The sequence below is a fragment of the Athene noctua genome, chromosome 5 (genome assembly GCF_965140245.1).
Source record: "Athene noctua chromosome 5, bAthNoc1.hap1.1, whole genome shotgun sequence".
In the NCBI taxonomy this organism is placed as follows: Eukaryota; Metazoa; Chordata; class Aves; order Strigiformes; family Strigidae; genus Athene; species Athene noctua.
The window spans coordinates 50,582,537-50,605,781 of record NC_134041.1 but is presented as its reverse complement, the minus strand read 5'-3'; the positions used below and the strand labels follow the sequence as shown (position 1 = coordinate 50,605,781).

Sequence of the window (23,245 nt, the reverse complement as noted above, 5' to 3'; positions counted from 1 at the left end):
TGTGCATCTATCCATAACAATCTTCAGTTTGTGAATATTTTTGTAAATATTTCAAGTCCAAAGCCACGGAGTAAGGATAATATATGAAACTGTAGAAATCTATGTAGTGTGAGCTGGTTCATGGGAAGGAAAAGGAAAAATTTAAGTAAATGAGTTATCAATACTGGAGGTCCTGTTAGCATAGGGACACCTGGAGTCTTTTTGTGTCCCTAGAATAGTTAGTTGTCTAGTTTGTGTATCCTTATTGTTTCTGCCAGATACATGTTTCATAAAGATGAAGTGGGAGTTGCACTGCTCTTTTTGATTTCCTTGCTGTGGGCAGATAGATGAATGTGTTGCTTTATTTTTGAAGTGAGCTTGACAACATAGAACTAAACAGCTGAGAACATAATCTAGACTTCTTTGTTTCCAGATAAACAGTTTAAATAGCAGTGAACCTATTTACATTCCTTGTTTTGAAGCACAGTGATCTAAAAAACTGTAACTACTTTTCTGTTATTAGGCAAGTTAAAGCCTGAATCACTGAGGATGTTCTACTTTTCTTTTTTTTTACCTTAATGTTCAGGTGTACGTCTATAGGAAAAAATAGCATGAGAAACTTGCCCTACTATTGATTTGTGTAAAAATAAATATTTTTTTTTAAGTTTTCAAGGCTGTCACTCTCAAAAATTTTGATCTACTCAAAAATTCCTATTTCTAATCCTATAGGGCTGTTAATTCTATGTAAGCATGTCAGCTAGAGAAAAGTGGGTTTGCATACTCTCCCCTACTTGAGGGGGTAATTATTGACTGAAGAACAGACTTTCATGAGTAGGGAGTTTTCATGTCTGAATAGATTTTTCTGTTTCAACAGGCAGTCTTTTTTTAGTTTGAGATTTTACAGACTACTCAGCAATTTAATTTGATTCAAAAGGATTAATTATCTTCTGAGTTCTTGGCAGTTGTTTTCCCTATTTAACAAGCATACAACAAAAATGAAGCAAGATTTGTGGTGCTTACAGTGTGCTTTGGAGTTTGCTTATGAAATTAATGCATACTGTTATACATTGCTACTATATGCATTAATGCATAAGAACATGTCTAACCCAACAACTATGCAGCAGGCTGGAGGGAAAATAGTCATGAAGTGTCTTTGTAGAAAATGATACTGTGTTTGTGCCCAGTACATTCCACTGGATGACGTTTACTGTTGATACAAAGTGCAATTTATTCAGTTTAGCAATTAGTAAACAATTAATTTAGAGAGCAAGAGAACGCACATTCCGATAGCTGAAAAAGATGCATACTGCTCTGAGTGAACTAATCTTCCTTGTGTTGTCTAAAATTAGTGTGAAATATTAATATCTGGACAGAAATTAGGCTCTAATTTTACTCTGTCTCAGTAATGCAGAAATAATGTGTGTGCTCTGCATATGAGGCCAGGTGGACAAACAAGAATAATTATTTGCAGACAATAGAAGCTTGGTATCTTACATAGTCTTCCTAATTTGTGAGATCCCTTTGTGTCCAGGTTACAAGGAATAAAATTATAAACTGTCAACTTCAAATATGAAGTCAAATTCAGTTTATATTTTACCATTTTCTTCAGAGAAGAAGATTAAATACTCTTTTACAGCACAGAAATCTTTTGATTGCATTGTAAAAGAAAAGCTGATTTTCACAAAAAAAGCATGTATGTGCAGATACGTATCTTCTGTTTATATTAAAAGTCTTGTTATACTAGTATATAATAATAAATATTTTTAATAATACATTAAATGTTCTTTAATATTTTTTTAAATGCTTTTACAATGTCTTGTGCTTACAATTCAACAGAGGACGCTTTAAAATATCAGTTAGTTTTTGGCCTTGTGACTATTTTTATTTCTTTCACTACCATAGCACAAAAACTTTAATCTTTCTGCTGGTGTTACTACAACAATGTGAAACCTGTTCTGGGTTTCTGTGAAACCTGGCTTCTTCCAAATGTGTTTAAAATCAAAACTTACAGAATCATAATGCTCTGATGGTAGTAATCTTGAACATTTAACCTAAGCAAAGAAAACCTTCCTAAATCCTGCTGTTTTTCCGAACTCCATCAGTCATAACAATTTCTGAATTAAGCTATTTGCAATATTTTTTAAATGAGATGAACTATTACAAGTTTTAAGTGGTCAAGAGAGACAGGAAAAAAATATGAAACTGAACTTTATGCTGTTTCAGCAGTCAGGAGACAATGATTCTTAGCTGTAAGGCAATCAATGTGTAGGTGATAAGCAGCTCTACCCAGCTGTCTCTTTACTGCCTGATTCATCAAACAAAACACTACAAATAACTATGAAAATGTATAGCATGATTTTAATCTCCATACCAGCAGTTGACAAATGCCAGTTCATATCTCATTTTGAACAATATGGATGTTTCTGGTACCACTAATGGGGTAGGATTTAACATTTCTAAGTCCTTGTGTATTGTTGTTCTTGGATGTAGCCAACAGCTATATTTGTACAGCAAAGTGTTTTCAACTAGTTTTATTTGATAATATGAACATCTACACATGTTTTACTTGGAGTACAGATTATTTAGAAAAAAAAAATATGGTCATTAATCATTGGCATTTATGAAACGTTAACACTGTTAACATGTAAATAATGAATAAGAGCTGTGCAAATTTCAAGGGAATGATGCACTGTCTGAACCAAAATACTGAGAAAATAAAATAGTCTCAGTGTGAAAATTAACATGAGTTTTCTGCCAAAGTGGAAGCTCAAAAAAGTTAATTATTCTAGTTGCCAACTTCTCACTGTAAAATCTGGTGGAGAAAATGTGTGTCCCCTATCCAGTCCAGGAGGACTACAAAGTCCAAAGGAAGGCTTCTGAGTGGTTGTTCAAGCAAAAAGGTGGTTTGAGATGCTGGAGGAAGGTTCTGCACCTCTTGCAAAGTAGAGCTGTTTGCCTCCACCCAATCCTTCCTTGTTTAAATCATCTGTTAACCTTTTTATTTCTAAAACCAGTTCCTTGCTTAACTATAGTCTAGTCTTCATTGTCTGGCAAGGATTATATCAACCTACTTTTTGCTCCAGGTCTGTGACAGATTTTTAAAAAGCAATAAAGTTGAGCTGATTATATAGCTTGGCAGTAAAGTATGCTAAGGCAGTGTTTAGGAGTTGGTATTTCAAAGAGTGAATGTTTAAAGATAGTTAGACATTTGAGCTTGACTACATCTGTCCTGACTTAGTGGCCTTACCCTTTCATAGGGATACGCCTGCTTGGTCAGTTCAAGTCTAGTCTGCAATGGGAACTGAGTACAGAATGAGAGTCTAACCACACAACAAATTACCATTTTGGAGACATAAACATCTCATCATTTATCTCTCCAATGAAAATATTCATATGATTCAAAGGTTTCTGTATTCGCCTTCTAAATGCAAATAAATTTATTTAGATTTTTTTTTTGCTTTTGTATACCTGTAAGTAGGTTTGAGAAAAAGCAGGCTCTGAGAAACTCTGCCAGAACATATATTTATGACAGAATTAAATATTCTGCCATAAAAATAATTAACTTTTCTATTTTTCTACTGGAACCTGTTAGATATTGTCCGCACCTTAGGTTATGATTTAATAAGATGCAAAAAGTAAAACATTTGTTATATGATGAACAATATTAACAATAGGATTGATCAAGCTATTATGATTCAAAAAATATGGTAGTATGTACTCTTTATGTCTGGAAGGAATGTGAAATAGCTAGCATAAAAAATTTTTAAAATTATGAATCCAGGTGACACTTTCAAGTGTTATAAAAATGATAAATGCTTTACTGTGTAGGTGCTTATCAGATAGTTCACTGCGGTTCTTAAGGTTAGCAAAGGTTAATCTGCATTTAGAAAAGTTAGTCCTTAGGCAAGCATGTCCCCTGCTTCACATCACCTCTAGTCCAAGAGCTGCTGACTTTGTACCCTCATACATAGTGCATCCAGGCAAACCAAACTAAGTCTTTGCAGCAGAGCAAGGAGGGAAGACAGTTACCAGGGCTGCCAGTTCTCCATGGGGAGGTCCAAGTCTGCACTCACAATGAGAAGTGTTTTTTCTGTAGCCTAATAAGCTCGCTTCTGTTCTCTGGCAGCCCCAAGCCTTCACTCTTAGCCGTTTGCCCTTTTCCTCTTTGCCCACACTAGGTTTCAGTTATCCCCCAGATCTCATCAGCTACTTTTAAGAGTCTCCACCAAACTTTGGTGCACTCAAGCTGTGCCTAGAACATTTTTAGTGAAGGTTTTGCATATTCTGGCCACAGTTTTTCCTTTCCCATTAGTCTCCTCATTTCCTTTCCCTTCTGCCAATATTCTGCATCCTTTGGTGGAGCTACTCTTCAGCATGTAAAAAAACTCCTGCTTCAAGGACAGATTGGAATTTGCAATTTTCCCAAGCAAAGTCGGTCTAGCATTACTTTGTTCCCTAGACTAAAGCGTGTTCTATTAAAAAGTGTCCTGACAAACATACTTCAGAGGGAGCAGAACTGAATGTACAGCTTCATCAAAAATGTTTATATTCTAGACCTATCTAAAACGAAAGATGATATGGAATAGACTGGGAATTTGTTACTGACTTCATCGCTACTCACCTGAAGTTATTTAGGGGACAAACCACTTCTGTCCATCAGATTCCAAACATCAGAAAATGGCCACACTTTCTGATTTCCTTTCTGTGTTCATAATCTCTCCATTAACTTGGTTTGACTTCAGTTGATGAAACAAACCCCAGACCTTTAAGTAAAAGCAAGCAGTTTCCAATTCAGAATCTGGATAATAGCTTTTCTGAGCTTTCACTGTTCTTTCTGTGATGCCTATGTCGTGGTAAGTCTTTTAAAAATCCATGGAGCTTTTATGACTCTTGCTGCTAATGAACTATGTAGTTAATCCTTTTGAGCCTTTTCTGAAAAACAGTGACAGGTTTTTCTCAAACTCAAAATTAATTTCTAGTAAGTCTATCCCATTAAAGCTAACCTATTTACCAATCTGTTGTTTGATATTGTCACGTCCCGCTCCGACGAGGGGGACAAGTGACTCAGATTCGCAAATCCCCAATTGGAGCGGACAACAAGTCTCCAAGTTCAAGCATTTATTAACTACCTACAATGTACTAATTGAACACATGATAATTGGCTAAGTACAGAGCAAGTTGTGGTGAGCAATATAATATGCTTTGCATTTCTTAATAGAAAAAGGAAAAGAGGGAGATAGAGGGAATGGGGGGATACAGATCACCGGTCTGGGTTCCTGCGCTGATCCTGCCGGCAAGGGTTCCAGGAGGCGGCCGTCTTCTTCGCTGGCATTCGTCTTCTTCCCTTCACTGCTTTCTCCAGACGGTCGGGGGGGGGGGGCAGAGAGAGAGAGAGCCCTTTCTTCCCCCCTTTGATTTATACCCATTTTCCTTGGGTCCATCCCCTAGATCGACCCACATAGCTACGTATCCCATGTACAGGGAGGGGTAAGGTGTTTCATGGGATGATGTCATTAGCATGATCATGACAGCCCTCGTTAGCATATTGAGGGGTGTCAACTTTAATATGCATTTTGTGGATAATGAAGCAAAGTTCATTCACCGGACACATGGCCCTTGAAATTTGCCCAGGTGCCCCAGAGGAGAGCCGTCCTGTCTCCACAGGGCTCTCTCCCCCAGTTACATCGGGCAGCGTTATCAGCTTTGGCCTCCACAGCATGCACCCTGTGACTCAGAGTTTTGTCTTGCGAGTGTTTGAGGCATTTCTTCAATCAGCCTCAACTTTTGCTTTCCCAGGTTGTCTGTCTTAGTTTCTCACAGGCCTGGTTTCTCGTCTCTCACATCCCACCCCGTGACTCAAACACTCCAAGTTCTTTGACCATTGTGATCTCAAAAGGTATAGGGAAAAAGAAGACAAAAGGTAAGAGAGTATATATCCAACTGCTTCAAGGCATACTATGAAAAGAAAAACTTTGCACAATATTACAATACTAATATTTACAAGCCGTCTTCCCCACCCCGTGAGTCCTGAGGATCCCGGTGATGTTACCCATGACCCAAGGTTCCATACATCAAACCAATTCATTGGTCAAGAAAGTTCTCTGTTCCTGTTGGCAATCTTCTTCATTGTGGCACGGGTGTCCTCTGTAGAGGTGGTGTAGAGGTGCATTGTGGATGGGGATGCAGCATTCTCCCTCAGTAAGACTCAGCATACCGCACAGTCCATGTTCCTTCAGCAATGCTAGCTGGATTCTGCAACACCATCCTAGATGCTTGATAGATCTGCACCTTTAATTCCTTAAAGGTATACCTTGTTAGTACATACATATGCTAAGTTAAATTTTCTAAAACTATTTGAGGTTACACAATCACATTAGAAGGTCAATAAGGATGTACAATTTGTTAATGCTTAATTTGTGGGACCAGACCTCTCTAGCTAGTCTTTGATTACTTCATCTTGCTGTTGGTTATATGATATTTGTAAGCACCAGTGTGTAGTCACAGGTGACTTACAGGCTTCCTTAATTTTGGAGGTGATTCCCAATAAGGTAACTTAAGGCACAACTCCAGATTAGTCTTCCAATAAGTAGATTTTCCACACTTAGCAGGTATGATTCCACAAATTCTATAATAATGTAAGCAGATTACAAATAATAATTATCTGATAATGCCTATAACTATTGAAAGCACTAAAAGTAACATAGGTCTTTGGTCGTCCAGGATCAATATCCTGTAAAACAAATACATGCATAACAAAACAATGATGGTTAGAAAGAAGGGACAATCCACCTTGTATTGATACGGTATTCTTTCCTATGGGCATCAGTAGCCACCCATGAACAGATATTGATGGGAGTTTTTAGGGTTAGGGGTACTTGCCCCACAGTGGGCAAGTCTACTAGAACAGGTTGTCCAGGATAATGGAGCGGGTTTGCAAAGTCTTTAGTCTCTTTTTCACATTAACAATTTTAGAAGGAGGAAGCACAGGCGCTTGCTGTAAAAGTCTTATAGAGGCAGTTGGGGACCCAAATTTCCATTTTCTTCCTTTTGAATCTACCCAGACTTGTCCCATCAATAGGTCAAGTTCCAGGATATTTGTGGGAAAATTTCCTAGAATCATAATAGTTTCTGTTGCAGTTTCATTCCCAGGTAACCAGCATTTCACCCGAGTAGTCGGCTGTGGCTTAGACTCCCTGAAAACATCTGTAACCCAAATCTGCTTTTTGCCAGCAATTATGCCGTTCTGCTTGGCAACATCAGTTTGGAGTGCTGAGATCTGAGCACCTGTATCTACTAGAAATGTAACTGGAGTTTTAAGGGAGCCAAGTGGAAAAGTAATCCACAACTCTCCTTTAGTATTCTCTGTGAGCCTCCTTAAGTGGACTCACCCGCCATCCCCCGGCTCACTTACTGGGGATGGCACATCCAGTTTCCCGACCCTAAATCAATCAAGTCCTCTTCAGGGGCAGTTGGTGTTTGAGAAGCAATTACCACCATTTTGTTAGTTTTCAGATCTGTCCCTCCCTTCGTCCGAAAGGTCTGCTCGGCTGGGGGGGGGGGGGGGGGGGCAGCTTCCTTCTGCCTTTCCAGGCTCGAATGAGCTTTTCTAAAACTGCAGTAGTCAGACCATTCATTAACTCTCGGGGAATCCCCTGTCTCGTTCCCTCAGTCCACAAGAGGTTTTTCTTTGCTCTTAAAACTGGCGGAGGGGAAGGAGACAGATTTTCCTGCTTTTCCATTCTGCATAAGGAGGGCTTAGGTTTACCCGTTCCCCTGGTAAGGCCCATTCTCCGGCCATAATTTATTAAGTCCTGAGCTATCTCTCCCCAAGTCATGGGCTCTCCCGCTTCCCGTCTCCCCCTCCGTGGGGTTAATGCAATCCGCAAATGATCTTGTAATTGTACTGCATATGATTTCAAAGAGTCCGGCAAGCCCCGGATCAGGGGAGTCATTTGATCGGGGTTAGCAATTAATAACATCGGGGAAGGCTGCTGCGGAACCAAACGCCTGTCATGCATTAATTGGAGACAAGCAGCCTTCTGCAGACTTTCAGTCAAATGATTTATGGTTGGGGTCTCAATACATACTGGATCCCCTCTTTCCAATGGGTCCAGACTCCCAGCCCAATAAGCAGGTCGTTGAGTTAACGACCACGGTTCTCTCTGGTCGTCAGTAACTAAGAAAACCCCTGGCCCCCAGTACCCCTGGGCCTCATCTTCTGGTAACAAAATTCGGTCGCCACCAGTCAAAGATACCCTCCACACATATTCAGTCTCAGTTTCCTGAGCTCGTCTGGTATATTTCTCCTGAATTTTTGCAAGCTCAGTTGCTGGGTACAGTGTAGTTCGAGTGGTGACCTGCGGAGCTCTTCCACCCTGACCCTCGGTGGTCTCCGTTTTAATTAATGGTCTTAAATTTGCCCCCTCGTTTTCGGGGTAATAAATCTCTCGGCTTATCTCTAAATCCTTCATTGGGTACAAGGGTCTGGCTGCTGATTTTGCCAGACTTGTAAATCCCTGTTCACTATCCGGAACAGAGCTAAGATCTGTCGGGTTACAAGTTTCTTGTTCATTCATCTCTTTTTCAGACCGTGAGATTTTTTCTCGGTCCAAGGCATCTAACAGAGCTGTGCAAAGTCGCTGAGTGGTATTACGCTCATCAGCTAATTGACTTTTCAAAGATTCATTTTCCTTTTGCCAGAGTTTAGCTTTTTGTTCAGTAACTTTACGTTCCTCAACCAATTGATCCTGGAGAGCTTTTACCAGATCTTGTAGGGATTCGATCATTTCCCTTTCCAATTGTTTCTTAACATGTTTATCTTTTTGGGCTGCAGTCAGTGCTGCCCCTAATACAGCACACACTACAGCTTTTCCTTTGCCTGGTCGCGACCCTTTCACCCCTGCAAGCACACTGATATAGCTCGCCACTGCTTCTGGATTTTGCCAATTATCGTGGGCCCAAACCTCTACTAAAGGAGGAGGACAAGCCTTATACTCCTTCAGCTTCTCAAAAATAGGGGAGCAGTCAAGCACCGACATTTCCTGGCCAGTCATGGCTTGCAACTGCTCAAACCTCTCCCGGCTTAAAGCTGAGAGGTCACTTCCCGATTCCCCCTGTCCTTATCGGATAGAGAATCGGTATCCCTCCGACCCTCTCCCAGCTTAGAGCTGAGGGGCCAATTCCCAGTTCTCCCTGTCCGAGTTTGTCGGATAGAGAAGAACTATTTCACAAGACTTTCCGACACCAAAGGGGATCCTGCCGACTACGCCAATTTAATGTCACGTCCCGCTCCGACGAGGGGGACAAGTGACTCAGATTCGCAAATCCCCAATTGGAGCGGACAACAAGTCTCCAAGTTCAAGCATTTATTAACTACCTACAATGTACTAATTGAACACATGATAATTGGCTAAGTACAGAGCAAGTTGTGGTGAGCAATATAATATGCTTTGCATTTCTTAATAGAAAAAGGAAAAGAGGGAGATAGAGGGAATGGGGGGATACAGATCACCGGTCTGGGTTCCTGCGCTGATCCTGCCGGCAAGGGTTCCAGGAGGCGGCCGTCTTCTTCGCTGGCATTCGTCTTCTTCCCTTCACTGCTTTCTCCAGACGGTCGGGGGGGGGGGGGGGGGGGCAGAGAGAGAGAGAGCCCTTTCTTCCCCCCTTTGATTTATACCCATTTTCCTTGGGTCCATCCCCTAGATCGACCCACATAGCTACGTATCCCATGTACAGGGAGGGGTAAGGTGTTTCATGGGATGATGTCATTAGCATGATCATGACAGCCCTCATTAGCATATTGAGGGGTGTCAACTTTAATATGCATTTTGTGGATAATGAAGCAAAGTTCATTCACCGGACACATGGCCCTTGAAATTTGCCCAGGTGCCCCAGAGGAGAGCCGTCCTGTCTCCACAGGGCTCTCTCCCCCAGTTACATCGGGCAGCGTTATCAGCTTTGGCCTCCACAGCATGCACCCTGTGACTCAGAGTTTTGTCTTGCGAGTGTTTGAGGCATTTCTTCAATCAGCCTCAACTTTTGCTTTCCCAGGTTGTCTGTCTTAGTTTCTCACAGGCCTGGTTTCTCGTCTCTCACAGATATGTTAGCTCTGAGCTATGTGTTTTCTGATCACTCTGCTTGTGGGAGTTCTGTCTGCTGCATTCAGTTAACTTACTCCATTTAAAATGCTCTTTCATGTATCTGGGTCACTGGTAGTTAGCTTAGGACCCAAGTGCAATGCCACCACTCATAAAACACAACACACATCATGTTTGTTGTTTCATAATAAATCAGAAATGGAACCTGAAGCGAATGGCCCATTTTCATTGGTTGCTAAAATAATGAAACCTTTGATATGCAAACAATTATAAATGTTTACATTAAATTTGATATTATTGTGAGAAGCCAAATATACTTTCATTTCTCTCCATTGCTTAAGTTATATAATTCTATAGAAATTGTTTAGTTTTGCAATTATGTAAAATGCATAAATATAAAATACGTAAGTTGAACTTCAAAATTGATATGTCCTTTATTTATACATCAGTTCTTCTGTCTGCCTTCTGACCTGGTTGTATAATATAATGTAATTATACTTGTTTGGAAACCATTGCTTTCAGTCAAACATTCATTTATTGCTGCAAATATAGGTCAGCTGCTTAACAGAGAATTTCTGGGGTCTGCACTGATTTCAGAACCCATCACTTTTAATTCTGGTTGACTCCTGAGTGTAACTTTTAAAAATGCTCTTGAAAACAACTAGATAAGTGCAGTTACAACTAAAGGCATATTTATATCAACAGATTCAGCCAAACTTTAATGTATTCTCATACACAAACCAGCTCCAGCTCTAAATTTGTAGAACTGTGGCATTAACTGATGCTTTTCTGGGGACAGGTGATGCCTGCTGTAACTTGCCTGTAAGCACAGGTGTGAAAGATAGTTTTTTCTGGATAATATAATATTCTTGTCTGTTTGGATATTCTTTTTTTCATAAAAAATAATTCCATTCTAAAACTTCACTTTCCTACTAGAACCTTGCATTTATTATTCTGATCAGAAGCCTTTTTCTCTTCAAACAGGAACTAGAACAATTGCTAATGATGGAGACAAAAAATTACAGAAAGACCTTAAAGTTTTACCAGAAATTATTGCAGAAAGAAAGAAGAAGCAAAGGTAAGATTACAGCAGCTTGCCAGTAATGAAATGGGTGTGTAGTACTTTTAAGAAAATATTTTTTCTGTAAATCAGAATCATTGATGTTCTTATGCTACATGTTTTAAACCTCAAGGTCCTGAAGCTAAATCTATGTTACCCAAATTGAGAGGACAGCTACAGGAGATGAAATCAAAAGTGCAGTTTCTTGAACTGGCGAAAAAATATGTGCAGGCAAGTCAGACTTTATTCTGCCTGTGTTTCATTTGTCATTTCATTACTGCATCAGTGTAGTTGGCTGCTCAAGTCAGCAAATGAAATGTGAAATGTTTTGTGTCAAAGTGCCAAATTAAGTAGGATCTAAAAGAATTAATAGAATAAAGGTAATTGTTACTAGTATTGTTTTAAAAGGAAAAAAGGCAATTGTATGAAATGTGATTTGGCTTTAAGTTCAGTTGTCTGCATTTTGTGTGGATTCCTCTTTATTTTCCTATGTTTTATTTTTTCATGGCTTTGCATCTTTGAGCAGATCATGTATGCAGAGCAGTGGGGTGTGGAATCCTGTGTGCTGCCTACAGTCATTCACAACGGGAGAACTGACACCATGGATATGGCACCTATGGATGAATCGTCATTGCGTCTTTACTATAACATAGAGAAACACCAGTGTAATAATCAAAATGGAATAAAAGTTCTGCAGGCCGGTACACCACTTGGTTTAATGGCTTATTTATATTCTAGGTATAGTATATTTTGCACATCCTTAATTGGGATTGGGTTCAGGCATAGTTGCTAATTCAGAAAAAAATAGTCTCCATGATAAATCCTAATTACTCAATATTGCATAAAGTCACCTCACTTGTATCAGGTTTAATGTTATTTCTGTGAACATTTATTTACAGAAATGGGCATGGAAGTGGTAGAAGTCTGATAAGAAATAAGCTAAACTGCTAAATTTAGATTTGATTAAAACTCAAAGCATTTGATAATAAAAACTAATAACTAAACTTTTTTATCCTTTACTTGAGGTTTTGCTCTGATAGTTACCATGGAATCAAGGCTTTATGTTACTGCCAGCAGTATAACAGTTCTTCAGAACATATAATTTGATAATTCTTAGTAAGATCTGGATGTGAAAACGTCTATGTTCTGTTTTACAGATTACTGCCTCAGTCCTTGGGACTGATCAAGATGGAGACTTATCTCAGGCCTTAAATGGGGACAGAGATGTCCTTTAACCTTCAACTAGGGTGAGGGCAGTGTTGTTTTAAGGTACCTTAATAGTACCTACCATAATAATATAAAGGATGGAACCTGCCTGAGAGACTCCATCTTACTTGTGCCTCTCTAGAAGGTCAACTTCCTCCCAGCTAGTTCTCCCAGCTCGTCCTGACTATGAGACCCAGTTACTTACCCTGAACACTGTTTTTACTGGTGGTTACCATTCTACACAAAGTGAACAAATTGTTTTGGAATCAGAGTTTCCATATTCATCAAAACCAAACTTTCATAGTTAGCTGTAAGCCATCAGGGAGACGTGACAATTAATTCTGTTAAAACCTTAAGAGAGAGCATGCGTGTGTGTGTGTATATATATATTAAAAAAAGCGCTCCTTTTTAATGTGTGTATAACAAGTATATTCTGTTGTTAAAACAGCTACTGCTCTGATTAGAGCAACAGGAAATATTTTCTTCCTTAAACTATCTACTTTTTATGCTGTTGTTACATTAAAACTATTTTAAAACAACATAAAGTGAGACAATAGAAAAAAGAAAATTGAATATGTTCTTCCATACTATTTAGAATGTAACTTTTGATAATAATAGAAATGTCAAAGTGGTTCTTCAAAAAATTGCAAGTAGAGAAACTTCTTTAAAACAAATTATGCTTTCGGTGTTGGCAATCACAATATTTCACGTGTTAAAAAAAAAATAAATCAAGGTTTTATGTAGAGCTTGAAAATGTAAGATCCCTATTCATGATATTTTGAGGATTTCTTTTACTGTTGGTGTACTCTAATGCAAGAAAAAATTGTGTTCTTGTTTGTCTGAAGTTTTCCTTGTGCTTCACAGAAATGCATTTTTAGAAGGCTATGTACAGCAGTTTCTCTACACATTTCGCTATTTCTGCACACAAGAAGAATTTTTGCAGTTCCTTCTTGATAGAATCAGCAGCACTTTATCCAGGTACAGTAATTTCCTGTGAAAAATATTATCAAAGCAGTTGGATTTTCCCTCCAATGGCAAATAGCTGCTTCTGAGAAGAACTACTTAATTGTATGTTGATGTTTGTTTTTGTAAGACTCTCTTGACAAGTGAGAGTGAAACTAGAGCAAGTGCTGTATTTGACAATGTGCTTACTTCTTTATTTTTATCTGAATCTTGAGTGTTACTTTTGCCAGTTGTTCAGTGATGGGTTGTAAGTGCAACCACAGCTTTGTTTCCACAGAGCCATGGATTCTAGAGACATGAAACGTAAAGTACAATCAATACCAAATAATACTTATGTTTTTTTCAACACTTATTTTTAAATTCGAATTGAATACCAATTGTTGGTGAAATCAAGTGCCTTTTTCTTCTCACCAGTGCAAGCCTGGATCCTTCCACATCACTTACCAAAATATGTAACCGCAGTTTCTACATCCTGCAGGCTTGGATTGAAGACTGCTACAGTATAGACTTTGCAACAAATACTGGTCTTTTACATACTCTAAAAGAATTTATTTCTTCCAAGGTAAGTCAGAATTTCAGTAGAAGCTTTAAGAAAATAAAAAATTAGTTTAAATCAGTTATGTTATACGTAAGATTGTATTACAAAAAACTGTCCTAATTACAATTAAAGAGAAATAATGCTTTCTTTGACAGCTATGTTCAATATGTCTGGGTTTTGACAGACATGAATCTTACAACTGTATTGTGTCTTGCTTATAATTTATGGGAAATTGAGTTCAGTATTCCGTTAACCAGTTTTGCATTTACAGGTTGCTCCATTAAATGGCTATGGTGAGCACTTGTTGTCATTGCTTGAGGATGCTTCTGCCAGGAAAAGTGGCAGTGCTCATCAGTGCCCCAGCATGGACAAATGTGAAGAGGAGGGCGAGGAGGACAGGAAAACATTACATTCTCTATGTAAAAAGCTCTCAGAAGATGTTTCCAGAAAGGCATGTTTTTTATTCAGACTGCAGTATATGGAGCACATTTCCAAATACTATTTTATGACAAAATCTAAAGTATCTGGCTTAGGATCTAGACCCTGATTTAGTAAAATTTATGTACCTGCATTTTAAATTTTCTTTTGAAAGTATCCAAGGCCAGTTCTATAGCTGTGAAAGTCATCTTAAGCCTTAACTGCACCCTGTCAGCTGTTTCAGTAACAATAGATCAGATAATCAAAATTTTGAGGGGAGTTGAACTCTTCATCCTTGATAGTAGCATGTGACTCATAGTTACAAGGAAACATTTTACCCCCTGTCAAACAATACCTTTTATTAGGCATGGATATTTGTAAATCTGTAAATATAGGAAAACAGTGGGGGATGAGGGGTTTCCTTCTAGAACTTCAAATCTTGTAGCAAAATCTTTTCTGAATTTTTGTCTGTATTTACTGGTTCATATAGTATGCTAGTGAAAAGTAACCCCAGAAGCTGTGGAGCATATTGTAGGCTTTTCCTGAAAAAAGATCTCTCTACAGAGTGTCCAAAATGACATGTGGAAGCCAAATGTATCAATAATGTGCAAGCTGAATTTAGAATCAGCTTCTTAGTAAAGGTGCAGTATTCCATGAGCTATAATGGGGATTCAACAAATAAAGGACAAGCAGAATAGAGAAATATGCACTTATTTTTTTGTCACTGCATCATAATGATACTGGAAGGTGGCAGAAGGGAAAATAATGGAAAACCAAATGTTTCTTTGGAAAGGGCTGTTTCATTCTAAGTGAAGAGAGTACAAGAAATAGTAATATATAGTAAGAAGTAAAAGAAACTTCAGAATATAAACTACTTTATGGCAGCAAGCTTGAATACATAGATATTTCAATTGCTGATTGAGATCTGGTAATGTGTTCAGACTCATCAACTGTTCATATTATATTAGCTTAAAATAACAATGTTGAATAAATGAATTAGTGTCTGCACTAACCTTGAAGATTAGCTGAAGAGGTTTGCATCCGCAAAGGTATTTCTCTAACAAAACATTCCAGAAAGTTAAGTCAAGGGGAGACATGTTTGCTTTAGAGAAGTAGCTTTACTTTTTTTTCTTCTACAGAACTTTAACTGGAAACTTTCCAAAAGTATGGGACCAATTGCACAGCATCAGAGAGAACGACTGTACACTATCTCATCAGTTTTGCCAAAGCCATGCTATAACAGTTTTACAGAATTCCCAGTCTCCTTTGCTAAAGCAGATGAAGTGGGACCATATCTCTTATTAGAATACAGTGCACAACAGCTTTGTTGTCAGCTGACATTACTGCAACAGGTACAAAGGACTACTTTTACTTGGAAGTACAAGTAATATTTATCTTCTTACTTTATACTCAGCCTTCTTTCTCAACTGTTTACCAACCCTGTTTCGAGCTTATTTCATACAATTTCATACAACTTTGAATTAAAATAATCTGGTTTTCTCTTGAGATCTCTACAGTAAAACTTAGATTGGCTAACTCTATCCTTAGGCTGTGATCCCTCTGATAAATTTGCTGAAGGCAGGAGGGGGAGGGGGAACAACCTCTGTCATTTTTATCCCTGAGCATTTTAGAGCTGCTAGATCTAACAACAGATATATCTTACTCTTTTTGTTTAGGAAGTATTTCATAAATGTCATCCAGTACACTTTCTAAATTCAAGAGCACTTGGTGTTAAAGACAAATGTGTTTCTGTCCAAAAGTAAGTTGCTCATTTTAATTGCCCTTCTATTCTGTTGATGCACAATAACTTTCTGTGTTACACCTTTAATACGTCCAGGATGAGAGGAACATTTTAAATAATATCTTTTTGACAGACTAGATAGTCTGTTTACATAAGTTTTTGAATTTCAGGGGATTTTATACATGTGTATTTATATGTACCTATGCACATATGTATATGTGGTAGGTCACATTTGCAAGGTGATTTCTTTGAAATCTAAAGTGGATCAGGCCAAAATATTTCTGAAGACTTATATTAGGAGCATTGCTTCAGGGATTTTGTTTTTGTCAAGAAGAAATTGCAGTGCTTTCTGAAACAGGCTACTTGATAATACCTGCGTGTCCATTATATACATACCTGTGTATGTCTATAAAATCTCAATGACCATTGCAGAATCACAGAATAGATGAGGCTGGAAAAGGCTTCTCAAGATTGTGTAGTCCAATCCCCCTGCATTCAGCAAGGTCAACTAGAGCAGGTTGCCCAGGATCCTGTGCAGTTGGGTTCTGAATGTGGATGGAGACTCCACAGCCTTTCTGTGCAATGTTCATTTTGTACTGTTAGGTGGATGTAGTATCAGTATTCACAGATACATAAGCATTTTCCTATAATTATTAAGAGTGGTTACCCCTATTTAAATTACTTGCTCAATAGTAATTAATGTTTTCATCCAGCCACATGGACCTAATTGTATTTGATTATGGACTACTTCTTACATACTCGGTGAATTCAGCCAGCTTCTAATTAGGACTTGTTAATTGCACTACCTGTAGTAGACTTTTCTAAGTCTAAGGATAGGGAATGAGCACCTAAAACAGCTCATCTGGTACACATTATTAAACGGCAGAGGCTAAATCAGCTGGTTTGTACTGATTTGGAGTTCAGGCATGGGAAACAAACTGTGGTGCCACTAGGTATCAGGCTCGATTTCTTACCTGGCTGCAGTTTTTAATGAGTTTAGATTTCTGGCTATTATTTTGTGTCAGATTAGATGGTTTGTTTTATTCAGTAACAAGTGATGAAGGTGTCTTTATGTACAGAAATGTCTACTGCATATGCCTATCCTGCATAATTGCATGTAATTATCTTGTCATTATAAGGAAGAAAAAATAACATAGCTCACGATGTACCTTGTAAAAGATTATAAAATCCAGACTGCAAGCACTGCAAAATTATTTTAAATGGTTAGAAGCTGACATCTTAACAATCAAGATTTTCTTTGAAAATCCAGAGTCAGCATGGATTATTTTTGCTTTTTTTTTCCATTCTCTCCATAGAGCTGTTTCTACTGAGACAGTTTCACTTAAAGTCTGTAATCTGTTTCTGTCGAAGTGCATACAAGACCAGTACCTTCTACAATTATTAAGAAATGCAGACAGTATCAGCACCTGGGTTGCTGCTGAAATTGTAACATGTCATACATCTAAGGTTTGTCATTGTTTTATTGTATTATTAATTATGAAACGGTTATTTATTTGTTATTGTAAATGAGTTGCTATGTAGCAAAGCTGCAAGAAATATTCTGAAATACATCTGTGAGTGGGCAGTTAACAATTTGGTTTGTTGTCACGAGGGTCTTTGATGTTTTGTAGTAGCGCGTGTCACAACCTAATAGAATGTAAGAAATGGATTGCCTGAGGAGAATAGATGTCAGACTTTAAAGAGGACACCTCAGTGACAGGAAAGAGAAAACTTTGTGTTGGATGAAAATGTTACTACAGTCAACAACAACAACAAAAAATTGATAACAAATTCAGAAAGAAAATGCATCTCTCTTTCTTCCTTCTCTTTAATTTTATTATATAGATTTACTACATATATTTAGTATATCTTATTTTTTATATATATATAATATATCTTAACATTTTCTTTCAGCTGCAGGTGAGCTTGTTATCAAAATTTCTTCTTATAGCAAAATGCTGCTATGAACAAAGAAATTTTGCTACTGCAATGCAAATCCTAGCAGGCCTGGAAAATCTTATTGTACGACAGCTACCAGTAAGTTTGAGACTCTGTTCTGTAACTATTTTGCTTAACATAACCATGTTCCAATGTGGACATTAATGTGAAAAACAAAATTATTTTTTGTTTTTTATTGTAAGGCCTGGAAAATTTTACCTGCAAAAGTTTCTGAAATAATGGAGGAACTCAAGGCTGTCGAGGTACAGTATAAAGTCTTTAATGTAAAAATTCTTCTTTGGGGTTAGATAAGATGCAAGTTCTGCTTAAATGGGTTCCTCTGCAGGATGAAAGCCATAATTATTACTTTGTATTATGAAGGAAATTTTAATTTGATTTAAAACTGTTGACTCAATCTGAGAGTTTACTTAATTTTCCTCTCAGTATTTCTCAAAAACATTCTGTGTGACTAAAAATCAAGAAAGAAATTTCAAAGCAAGCTAGGACATTAGATACACTTTTTCTGATTATTTCTGCAGGAGCATTGTGGCTGTAATCTGATTTGAAAAATCTTAAATGTTTATTTTGTCACAGGTGGTCTCTTACTGATCTATCCAATTCTGAATCATGGCGTGAAGTTCTAAAATGTAATTTTGGCTGTGATTTAGAACAATTTAAAATTACATATGAAGTGTCTTTTAATTAAAATTACTTTTTTTATTTCTGTACTTTAAAATGTTTGTCACCAGATTAATTCCTAGCATTGTCAATGCCAAAAGTTAAAATTCACGACAAATAAATAGGTAGTGCTAAACACACCTGAAGTGCAGAACTTCTTGTAACACCCGCCCCGATAATTAATATGAGATTTATCTGTATGCACTTTTAAACTAGGTGTTTTTAAAAAGTGACAGCTTGTGCTTGATGGAAGGAGAAAGATTCAAAACACTTCCAACAATTCCATCAGCCCATGTTTTGGCTATGCATGTCCAACAGCTTGAAACTGGAGGATTCACAATGACAAATGGAGCTCACAAGTGGACTAAACTTAGGTAATTATTTTAATTATGTATGTATGCCACCTAACTTCTTAAAATAGAGTATTGTCTAATGGGGTAATGAGAGCTAATGCAACATTTCACATTTAGCAGTTCTAATAGTTTCAGTCATTTTGGGATCTAACTAATGGAACATATACTACGGAAGAGAAATGCCTTTGAATTTCCTTTAAAGTTCGGGGTTGGGGGAGGGTTGGTGATGGGGTTTTCAAAACAATCTAATCTTTTTTTACCATATTCTCTTTCAAGAAATATTGCGAAAGTTGTGAGCCAAGTCCATGCATTTCAAGAGAATCCTTACACATATACACCAGATTTCAAGCTGCAGTCTTACCTCAGGCAAAGAATAACTCATTTTAAAGACGCAGACATTTCTGCCTTGGCAGCTGACAACTGTGCCAACTTCCATCAGATATCAGCAGAAAAACATTCTCGAAAAATTCAGGACGCATTGCGCAGAGTGAAGGCAACATTTCAGTAATTATTTACATTTTATCTGTTCTATTCCAAGTATAGACTGTAAAACTGGATTAAGCTGACTTCGTTTCCTGGACCATTTCCCAAGCAAATACTTTAGTGACTTAAAATACTATCTCAAGTTGAAATGGTTATATTTGTTAGCATGGAATTACAAAATGGTGACTAATGAGATTTGAATTCCTGGCAACTGGATGACAGGTCAAAAGAATAAAAATAAAGATAGAGTATAGATTAAAAGAATGATTAATTTTGTCACTGTTCTTTAGCATAAAAAAAAAATTATCCCACAAACAAATATCTAAAAAATACTGTGGAAACAAGTTAAAATTACAGCTTCTGTTGCAGTTAGCCTAGGAGAGTTCAAAGTATAGTTTGTTAAACGTTGAGTGTATTTTTATATAAACACAGTACACCTGTATCCTGTCATAGTGTGCATATAATTCAGGGACACAGATCCTCTGCTATGCTTTGACTGTTGGTGTATATTGCTTTTATGTTGTGTATTATGAAAACTATAATTGACTTAAATAATTGGCCATCTTTTTCTTCAAGCATACTAAGGAAGGAGAGGAATGCCATGCTGCAACTTCTCTTTGTTTTGGCTTTATGTCATCAAACTAACCTGTTTCCAAATCAAAGTAGGATCTGAATCTAAATATTACCAATTTGTTGCTCTGCTTCTGCCTTCATGACCTTGTGAAAACAGTAAATGTGAAATTCCTGTATTCGGCACAAGAATCACTTCACTGATTTGTGTACGTATCTGTGTGTGCACATTTGATTATGGCTTTTGCTCCGGAGGTTGCTTTTGTAGTTTGCAGTGCTTCAGCAGTGTAAAATAGAAGATAACTGTGTGAAATTTGGATCTGCAACTTGTAAAATTTTGGTGCTAACCTATTTATAGAGCTTATATTTACAAGACCTTCTAAATGGCAATGAAATGTGATGATATTGATAAAAAGTTTGTTGAGCTACTCAGGTTTTATGCAAGGTCAAAATGTTAAGGCTACAAATTATTTACAAATACAAATATTTCGACCAGAGGGAACAATAGTAGTATGGGAAGGGAAGTGGGGAAGGGCAAGAAACAGTTAAAATGAGCTCTGTCCTAAAAGTGATTTGCTAGAGCTGTGTTTAAAAAAATGAAAAAAGAAAATGTTTTGAGGGACGTGAAGAGCAGATGTGAACTAATTGTCTTGGCATGTTTTAGTGGTGGAGGAAGATAATGATGTAAGAAATGGGAATGTGCACATCTCTAGTGTTTTGCAAATTGTACTAATATATTTGACAGAAATGCATGTGCACATGTTAAACTGCAGATTTTTCAATGTTTAAGAGAAAAGCTTCTTTTCTCTTGTCAGTAATGGCAATATATACATCGCAGGCCACCTGCTTCTCATCTTCCTCAATCAAACACAGCATATGTCCATGCTTTCCAGTTACTTTTTCATACTAAAATATTAATACCAGACTAACTTTTGTGCCCTTATTGGTTTAAAAACTGGAGAATTTGGCCCTCAACAGGGTTTTCTTGCATTTCTCCTTCTTCTAAGATTATTTATTTTGTTATTTACCATATATAGGTTTAGCATGTCATTACTTGTAGTATTCTGACTTACCCTTAAGTAAACAATGTTGCTATTTCTCTAAAAATTGCCAATACTAATACATTTAATCTTTATGTCCTATTTTTATATAATGGACTGATTTAAGAATGCTAATGATAACCATATCTTCAGACATACACTTCACATATTTGATCTACATGTGTTTATTTTAAAAAATTGGGGGTTTAGTAGTTATTTGTTTTTTCTCAATTAAAAATTACCATTCCCTTAAAGCCACGCCTTGCCTTTGAAAGACAGTAAAATTTAAAGTAGCATTAGATTTACTAATGTAAAACTTGCTAATCGCATGAACTTAATAAATTCATTTTATATAGTTGCCAGTTAGACTGTTGAAATTGCTTTTTTAGATTTACTTATTTGTATTTTGCACTCATGATAGTTATCTCTTACATTTCTTACAGTTTTATCAGGATTTAAAGGAACTACTACATCTAGAAAATACTATGTTTATACTATGACAATAACTGGTGCTATGCAAGAATTTTAAAATAATCTTGTCTTCTGTGTAATGTTTCAGTCTATCATTTATATTGCTATAAATGCATAGTATTGGGTTATGGTATTACTTTAGGATGTTTTCATCAATCAGGTATTTAAGATTTTGTATTTAGACATCACCTCACAACAACAAATGTAAATAGCTATTAAAAAAACCCACAACACTCTTTTACAGGGAAACTGGTTTGCTTTTTCCATGAACACTGATGTATGCACATCTTATGTGACACAGCTTTGAGAATAAAGTTATGTCTAGCATTTAACTGTACTGCTTATTTATGATTAATAAGCAGGAAGTGTTGGGCTAAAGGTTTCTCTCTCTGTGGGGAGTGGCCTTTTAAAAGAAATCACAGGACAAAATATATCAAAGAAGCAAGTTGCATTGTATCTAGCTGGCAAAAAATTATTGGCATCAATAATTGTATTGCATAACTGAGGGACTATGCAGTCTGGCCCCATGTTTCCATTCCGGTACCAAACTAGAATGTTTTGAAAAAAATTGAGTTTGTTCTTTTAGCCAGAATTGCCACCAGCTGTCCTAGTTCTTCTTAATTTTTTCTACAATTACCTTATCTTGTTTTTATGTTGTTTATTTTTCAAACAGTGACCTATGGAGCTTCTGAAATGAAGTCTGCTCCTTGGGAGCCTTTCCAGTTGCTCTGTGCATTGGTGCTCTTTCTGTGTCCCTTTGCAGGTGTCTGTCCCCAGGACCCCTGGGGTTTTCAGGCCTCCTGCTAGAGAGTTGGGAACTGTGTCCCAGTTACACTAGCTGTGTTTGAAAGCAAGTTTCCAGCTCCAACACCTCCAGAAGCCTGCCAGGAAACAGGAGTGAATTCAGTTGGGTCTTATGAACTATTCCATAGAAGCCCAAACCAAGAAGCTGCAAAATATTTTGTGAATCAACACTGATTCATGATTCTGACAAATTTCTTTCCTCAGAAATTTTTCAACCACTTCTAAACTTTGCTTTTATGGTTTTCTACATTATTCCTTTATGTATTAGATTGGTTTCATAAGCATTGCTGAGACTCCCAACTTCTGTGAGTACTGTATATGATTTGCAAAAATTAAAATTTTAGGAAATCTGTCTCTAAATAACAAATCAATAGAGGGAAGCTAACGATTTTTTAGTGTTAAACATATGGGTGATCAGTTCAGTCCTTGATATTACAGTGAGGGAAAGAGTGCAGGTGATTCTTTTTTTCCCTCATACTTGCTTAAATAGAATCTGAAGCATATCCTCATTTAAATTACATGTTGTGTTCTGTTTAGAGTTTTCCTTTTTATTTCCAGAAAGTCATTCTCAAAACATGCTTTATAAATAATCATTTTAAAACACATGTTGAACTTTAGGAATCTCGAAGATTGGAAATGCAGGTTTGAACAGTATTTGAAAACTCAAGCCCCATAAATCAAGCTTAATTGAGTGGTCATCTTTGAGATTTGCCTTACTAACAGGTATTCTTCAGTTATAAATATTTTTTTGGTCTTCATTTAGTTATTATAAATGTAAGAAATTTTCAGATAGTCATTTTAACTGTCCCCACTTGTTTGCATTTTAATTTTTTTTTCCCAAGAGATCTTGTACTTATTCTAAGAACCAATAAATTACTGATTTGTGGTGGAAGATTCCACTGGAGTT

At 37.1% G+C, this 23,245-nt stretch overlaps 1 protein-coding gene across 1 annotated transcript in view; it reads left to right on the top strand.

The window, feature by feature from the left end:
• KNDC1 (kinase non-catalytic C-lobe domain containing 1) overlaps window positions 1–21,871 on the top strand; it is a 72,787-nt gene extending 50,916 nt beyond the window's left edge. The window contains exons 18-31 of the mRNA XM_074907507.1: window positions 11,061–11,154; window positions 11,270–11,367; window positions 11,663–11,874; window positions 13,207–13,320; window positions 13,720–13,867; window positions 14,115–14,294; window positions 15,400–15,612; window positions 15,937–16,019; window positions 17,318–17,468; window positions 17,916–18,038; window positions 18,143–18,202; window positions 18,834–18,991; window positions 19,247–19,474; window positions 20,030–21,871. Coding sequence (XP_074763608.1) covers window positions 11,061–11,154; window positions 11,270–11,367; window positions 11,663–11,874; window positions 13,207–13,320; window positions 13,720–13,867; window positions 14,115–14,294; window positions 15,400–15,612; window positions 15,937–16,019; window positions 17,318–17,468; window positions 17,916–18,038; window positions 18,143–18,202; window positions 18,834–18,991; window positions 19,247–19,474; window positions 20,030–20,126 — 1,959 coding nt within the window. The 3' untranslated portion in view covers window positions 20,127–21,871. The remainder of the gene's footprint in view (window positions 1–11,060; window positions 11,155–11,269; window positions 11,368–11,662; window positions 11,875–13,206; window positions 13,321–13,719; window positions 13,868–14,114; window positions 14,295–15,399; window positions 15,613–15,936; window positions 16,020–17,317; window positions 17,469–17,915; window positions 18,039–18,142; window positions 18,203–18,833; window positions 18,992–19,246; window positions 19,475–20,029) is intronic.
• Window positions 21,872–23,245: the final 1,374 nt, after the last annotated feature.